The sequence below is a fragment of the Eurypyga helias genome, unplaced genomic scaffold (genome assembly GCF_000690775.1).
Source record: "Eurypyga helias isolate BGI_N326 unplaced genomic scaffold, ASM69077v1 Scaffold40483, whole genome shotgun sequence".
NCBI classification, from domain to species: Eukaryota; Metazoa; Chordata; class Aves; order Eurypygiformes; family Eurypygidae; genus Eurypyga; species Eurypyga helias.
Window position 1 is genome coordinate 1 of NW_010242545.1, and position 7,646 is coordinate 7,646.

At 39.2% G+C, this 7,646-nt stretch overlaps 1 protein-coding gene across 1 annotated transcript; it reads left to right on the forward strand.

The window, feature by feature from the left end:
* Positions 1–696: 696 nt before the first annotated feature.
* On the forward strand, positions 697–4,400 carry LOC104507745 (caprin-1-like; the record flags this gene model as incomplete). Its single annotated transcript, XM_010149118.1, has 3 exons — positions 697–797; positions 1,686–1,749; positions 3,303–4,400. Coding segments are annotated over 3 exons (230 nt in total), but the record flags the coding sequence as incomplete, so codon positions are not given.
* Between the last annotated feature and the right edge of the window lie 3,246 nt (positions 4,401–7,646).

Below are 7,646 nucleotides of genomic sequence, written 5' to 3' on the forward strand. Positions count from 1 at the left end.
TTAACTCTTTTCTGACTAAATCCAGTACACTGGGTAAACAAGAGAACTTCCATGGTTCCTGGAGATCATTGCACGTGGATGTCAGTGTTGGGGAGATGTGCATGTCAGAATGGGAGAGAGGTAGTTTCTTTGTCAGGTGTTCCAGACTAAGGGATACAGTACTGTGTGCTTTGCCATGTTCTCTTCTTTCTGTGCAGTGGCAGAGTAGAGGAGAAACCTGTCTAAAAAAGAACACAACTGCTTGTAGTGTCTGCTTAAAAATTATTCTGATTTCAAGTGTTAGAGCCTTGGGCCGGGAGCCATCATTTAACATGGTTCCCAGTACTCAGGACAGTCTGGGTCAGGAACAGCTTCTTGCTTGAGTTGGCTGTTGTCACCTCAGGTCACAGCTGTTCCACTTAGATCCTAGTATACGTTTAGCTCTGGTTGAATGTTACATAAATCAAGCTTCAGATTACTAGGGAAATGCATTGAATTGCTGTCTCCTCCCAGTTCTTACTAGGTCATCATTCTTGTTTCTTGTAATAGTATTAACACTGATGCGGTGAACATTCCCTTGACTTGCAGGTAAAGAGTACTTACTAAAGGGATTTTTTCTCAGGTAGAGGTAAAATGCTGTTACTGCTTTTCTTTATATGGTAGCATGAAGTACTAGGCTATCATTTCCAAGTGAAAGATCTGTACCATATTCCATAGGGGGATATGATGGCTACCGTCCTTCCTTTTCCAACACTCCGAACAGTGGTTACACGCAGCCCCAGTTTAATGCTCCTCGGGATTACTCCAACTACCAGCGGGTAAGCTACCATTATGTTGTGACAGTCTAGAAGTAGAAGAAAAAAGTACCTGTCAAGAAAAGCACTCAAATCTACTGGTGAAAATTTTCCAAGGCCTTCAGTGCTAATGAAGACAAATGTTTCAGGTGCTAAACAGATACATAGAAACAGCAGAATGTTAAAGGGCTGGTTATAATTGGGAGACTTTTTTGGTATGGGTTATTGATCTCTAAAGCAACTAGTGTAGTAACTAGGGCAAGGTTGAGTGAATTATAAAGAACTCTTTCTTAAATGTAATTATTTTTACATCTTTGTCAGAAAGAAACTCAAAGATGAACTTGAATCTGTTTAAATTAACTTTTCCAATTTGTTTGGGATTGCTGGTCTTCTGCAGCATTGATACTCTGAAATTTGCATAGAATGTCATTGTTCTGCAGGAAGTGTGCTCGGTTTCCTTAAAGCTGAGAATGACTGGAAGATGTCTAACTGCATATCCCCAAACAAGTATTTATAAGCAAACGAGACAACAGATTTTAATTTTACCACTAGAATGTTGCTTCATTTGTTGACGAGTCCTTTATCAAATTCATCTGTTTGACCTCTGTAGTTTGAAAAATTTGAACACTAAATACATCTAGTTACATTTCTTATTTATATTGAACAACAAAACCTGTAACTGGAGAGATAATTTATCATTTATGTTTTATTGTACCTGCTAGGTACTTTTAGGACTAAATTTACTCTTGGAAGAATGTATTCTAAACTAATTAAATGCTATGTGTTAGTCACAGGTGTTTTGTCAGTGCACATGGCTTTAAGAGCTCCTTATTTTATTGGCAATTAACAGGTTCTTGAAGCGTAAGACTGCACAGGTTTGATGCCATAACTTTTTTAATTTCTTTGCTTCAGGATGGTTATCAACAGAATTTCAAACGTGGCTCTGGGCAAAGTGGACCTCGGGGAGCTCCTAGAGGTAATTCCTGAGTAGTGAGTAATTGATTTCAGCTGAATGGAAGTTTTTTTTTTCATCCAACTTCTGGAGTTTTGAGTTTAAAAATCAACCTCACTCCTTATTCAGCAGGTCACAATTGAAGAATAAGCTTATTTTCCTCTGACCTTATAGCTGACCCCGCTTTTGAACAGAGGTTGGACTTGGAGGACCACTTGAGGTCCCTGCTGATCTGAATGATACTGTGATCCTTTGAACTTGTGACGGAAGCTTAGTTGGCCATTGAGTGAGGAATTCTTCAAAAAGAAGTCAGAACAACAGTTATTTTTGACACTTTTCAGTGTAGCAGAACTATTTAGTTGCTTTTATTAATAAAAGCCTTAGGAAAGTTGTTTGTTGGGGTTTTTTGGTGTGGTTTATCATGACTTAAGATCTGCTTACTGGGTGCATAAGTAGTTTACAAGTGAGACTGGCTTATGAAGCAGACGTCGGGCTTGAGCTGGCTGTCAGCCTTCAAAATTGTGTGTTACTCTGTTGCCCTAAAGATGTCCTACTGCATCTGTGGTGGAGGTCTCTTGATCTGAGGGTACAAAACTTTCCTCTGTGCTCATCTGTTCCTTGATCCTATAAAATTGTTACTTTAGGTTATGGAGAGGTGCTGTCCCCTCGCTTCAGAAGACTGTTTGCCACATGTTCATCTGAGAAAACTAAACTAAACGTAAAACCCCACCCACATAGTGAGGCTGTAGTTGAACTTCTACGTTTTATTTTCAACACTATTTCCACAATTTGGGTTTGTTTGGTTTTTTTCAGTACATTTTTAGTGGCGAGACTGTCTTCTGTCTTGATTCAGACATTCTTTGAGAATATTGCGTTACCACCAGAGTGCCTTGTCAGTACGTGGCACTGTCTGTGAAACCACAGTTCTGTGTGGCAGTTTGGATTTGAAGAGTTGTGTCCTTGACTGTCTTGGTACTGAAAGCCCTGTAGTGTGGAACTGTGGCCTGAAGTTCAACATTTATTAGGCTGTGGAGGAACTGGGAGCATGTTTTAGGAAGCACAACGGTAATGAAGATGATGATTGAGGTTCGTTGTCAGGGATATGCAGGCAAGCATGAGAGGGATTCCCCAAGTGACCTACAGTTCTGCACACTGAGAGTGTGAGCTACAGGCAGTCTCCTTCTTCAGGAAGGAAAAGAATGGAAGTTAGAAGGTGATTATTTAGCTCATTATACTTACATTTAAAATACAGTGAAACTATTATTCCTTACATTACTGCAGAACTTTCAATTTTAGTCATATGTTCATATCATGATGACTTAATTTCCCCACCCCCATTTTTACTTGAAGTGATTACAACTTTGTAGCTCTTTGTAGTTTTGGGGAACAAGTATTGGGATAAAGCTGAAAACTAAAGACAGGTTACATGCAGTTGAGTTGATTCGAAGGAGCTTTTAGAACTGTATATAGTCTAGATATACACTTGGGAATTCTTATCCAGTTTAGATCAGACCTTTGGAATTTGTAAAAAAAACCTGACTTCATGCATAATTCAAGTGCCTTTTTATGTTTTCTAGGTCGTGGAGGGCCCCCAAGACCAAACAGAGGAATGCCTCAAATGAATGCTCAGCAAGTGAATTAAATAACTTCACAGGATTACATTAAACGCCAAAAACACACTGGCCAGTGTACTATACATGTTACCCAGAAGAGTTATTATCTATTTGTTCTCCCTTACAGGAAGTTTGTTGTAAAGGGACTATTTTCATTACCCATAATGACAGGACTACAGTTGCCAGCTTTATATTACCTGGATACGGAAAGGAACAAAACAACGTTTATTCTGCATGTTCTGTCCTAAGCATCATCTTGAGCCTTGCACATGAGATTTCAGATTCCTCACCCTTGCTAAGAGTAAAGCAAAAAAAGGCAATTTTCAGGGTGATCCAATCTCACGTGGTTAACTGGGAGTGGCAGGAAAAAGCAAAAGACTCACTTCTGTCATTTAAAAGTGATGTAACAAATTTGGATAAAACCCACAAATTCATAAAGATTTATGGTGGAAGCAGTTGACAAAACTATGTTCCCAGGAAAGGAGGGAAAAGGTGAAGTGTGGCTTGGTAGAGCAACTGCATTTCACCTTTTTCTTATTAAATTGAAGTGCTGAGCAGTTAAAGATGTGTAGTGATGAGTATTTCCCTAAATAGACAAATAGGCTTATAGCCAGTTTTTGACAAAGAAGAAGCACCCTTAGCTACAGCACTTTTCATCACCAGGGCTCTGTTTACTGTGGCTAAGGATTTAAGTTTGCTTGCATAACTGCTACTGTAATTGTGTAATTTAAAAAAAACCCTTCAATTTGGCACTTGAACAAAATTTGCAACAAATGTGAGATATAATCTGGATGGCCACTGTATATTTGATGTGAAGTATTTAGATATCTCTTTGAAACACTTTTTAAGTTTCTTTGATAGCAATGACTTTTGTAAGGATTGGTATTCTCTATCATTCCTTATGACTTGCACATTGTCTGTCACTAATACTTGACCTTGCTGTATTATCACCTAAATAACTGATGCCGGTACTGATGGAAATCTCTAATGAATAATCATAACACTTTTGGTCACATCTCTTTTTGTCTTTCCTGCAGCCTTGAAGGTTTTAAGAAATCTCAAATGCTTGCTGCTGCTGCCCTTTTAATTGCTCTTGTTTGGAAAGCACCAGTATGTGTTTGAATCGATTTCCCTTTTTAAGGGAAATGACAGCCAGCAGTTACAGTTCTAATGGTATAAGCAAGACAAATAAAACATGTTTATAAAAATGGCATCCTGGAACACTGGTTTTCAGCGACAAACAAATTGAATGTAATGGGGTGACATTTCGTAAGGTTGGTGGTTTGTTTGGGTTTTTTTCCCCCTGGGAGATTCTCCTTTTTTCCTGAATAGATGCAAACCCTTCTCCCGTTTTTCTGTTTTTATTCTATTAGCTGTGATCTCTTCTGGGAAACTTTTCTTTTAATGGACTTTCCTTTTCATCAAGGCAGCAATGTATAAAAGAAATGGCTTAAGACTAGGAGCTGGAAAATACCAAGTCTTACTCAAGTTTTACTGCATACTTGTGGTAAAATCTTTGGAAAAATCACTTGTGCCTACCTTTTGCGCACATGCACTCTCTCTGCAGTGGGGAGAATATATTGATAGCTGCCTCCATCGAGGTGTCGGTAGTTCTGTTGCGTTCTATAGCATGGGCAAGAAAAGTGCTATATATGTTAAATATTGCTCATCAAATAATTCCTACCTGTGAAAGGGTGAAATTAAGGAACCAGCTACATGTTGTTTAACTCTTATATACAAAACTGAAGGTTGTTTTCACTCAGAGGGTCATTTCTACTTTGTATCACAACTGAACTTTCAGAACTTGTAGTCGGATATTTTGACTTCATTGTGAAATTATCTGAACCTCTATACAAACCGGTGGTCATGCCACTTTTTCATCTTCTGTGTGAAGAGCACAAATAAGAGATGTTTTTATTGAGGGAAGGCATAAGCTTGTGAAGACAATATTACACACCAGGCATCTTGAAAAGACACTGATGGCTAGAAGCAGCAGTTGCAGTCAAGGCCTAGAAACATTCCATACCAGTATAACGACACAAACTACAGTCCTGTGAAAAGTTGCTGTTCTCTGTCTTTTTTAGGAAGCTATTGCTGAGTTAATAGTCCCAACTGTGTTTTAACTGGGGGGGAGGGGGGAAACCAAACCAAACCAAAAAACCCCACAAACCTTTTAATGTTGAACAAATGTAGGAGAACAGTGAAGTATTTTTCTTATTTTTTTGGTGCATTGGCTTACTTTCTGAATGGTTAGTAGAACACAAGCTATTCAGCTTTTTCCATTGCACACCAAAGGCTTATTCAACAGCTCGCTGTCATTTGACAGTAAACTTGCAGCATGCCCAATTAAAGACGACTGAACGAATCAGAACATTCCACTTCACAGTTTCGGTTTTGTTGGGGTTTTTTCAACTTAAATTTATTAATAAAACGTTGGATAGCTGAGAGGCCTCTTAACCGAGATACAACTTTGTAAGCCTTTTCATGTATGAAAATGGGAGTTTGCGTATGTTAATCTGGGAATTTGCACTGACTCCTTTAATCTCAATACATGTGTCTAATAAACAGTATACTGAGAAATTGGCTGGAGTCCCAGTATGGCACATAGGTCCACTGACTGGTTTTCTGGCTTGTTCAGGGGAGCTTTTAAGCGTCTTGGCTCTGTAACTTTGTTCTGGGTGAGAGTTACACCCAGATCATAAGCACTCCTAGATACGCCTTTTTAAAAAGGTCATCTTTTGAACAAAGACCATTCTAAGAAGTGATGGTATTGAGGCCGAACAGCGGCAATTCTGGACTGGCTCTGTGGCAGTGCCCTTGCTGGGTGCCAGGGGCCGAACTGTGTTTATTCTAGTTGGGGGCTGCTTTAGGGTAACGTGGGCCTGATGGCTGTGGTTGGAAAGTGCGAGTGAGCGGAACAAAGTGCTACTTCTGAGCCTGTATGTAGACATGAGTTGCACTCTTGAGTGGTTTTACTTGATTCTTTCATGAGAATTGGTCTTTTGGGAATGTAATAGACTAGTTATGGCTGCCTTCCTGCATATACAGCTCCTGTGAGGAGATCCAGATTGGTATTTTTGCAGGTATTTGATAATGCAGCATCAAATAATGCTAGGCTGTGATAATGTGCAGTGGTATGTGTTTGAGAACAGACTTCTGGCTTCAGCATCTCACTTTCAGTTGGCTGTAATACAAGGATTCTTGAGTAAATAATTTATAAGTCACTCAAGTTTCCAGATCTTTCTGCCTAATGTTACTCTGGGAAACTTGAATCCTTCCTAGACATCTTACAACTTAAATATTTCATGCAGAAATCATGAGCTGTTGTGTCATGCCTAAGGTCAGTGTTGTCCTACGTTTCACTTCTCCGTTCTCCCTGTATACAGGCTGTCTTCTTAAGAACACTTCACCATTACGTCTTTCAGTATCTCCTCCTGTGGAAGGAGTTCTGGACTTTACTTAACCCCTATGTTCTTTCTAAGAGACTGTCTGTGTGTAGCAGTCTCCTAAGGATATCATCATTCAGCGTAATGACTTCTTGTTAATAGCCAGCTGATGTATTCCACTGGGACTTCAGAACTTGGAGAACTTTGCAACCTTGAAAAGGTGTTGTCTCAAAACGTCCTACCAACCTTAAATATTTGTTAGGCAGGTCCTTCAGTTGGGTCACAGGTTACCTTTGTATGTGTGCTTGGAGAATGGATCAAACTTCCTTTCATCCAAATGGCATTTGAGTAACTACTTCAGAGAGAGAAAAGTTACTGAAAAGGCTTTAACTGTAGATAAATATTGAATTTTAAAAAAAATGGTACTGAAGAAGTGGTTAAACTTCACGTGATTAAAAGGAAATAAGGTAGAACCTTTGTGGTCCAGCAGAGTAAGATACAAAAACAATTGTCCAGAAAAATCTTGATCTTCCTGTTGTTATGTTGACGTTCTGGCATTGCCTAAGCTGAGAAGTTGACTTTGTACCTCTGTGCAAGAACCATTCATTAAAAATACACATCTGAGATAGAAATGTTTGAGCTCAGTGGACAAAGTTGTGCGGTATTCTTCAATTCTCACCAGGTCTCCTGCAGATACAAGAGGACATGAGAACACTTGCTTATTAACCAGCCTCGTTAATGAGGCTCCCAGTTACATCCTGAAAAATAAAGATCATCCCTCTTGCTCATGTGAAACTGTTCTTGATTAAAGTGTGTGCGAAGGATGCAAACCAGATACTTGAAGATCCAGGTTTATAGCTGGAGCTGAGGTTTGTGATGCTGGAGTAGACTGTGTATTTTAGTCTTTCAAACCTATGCACCT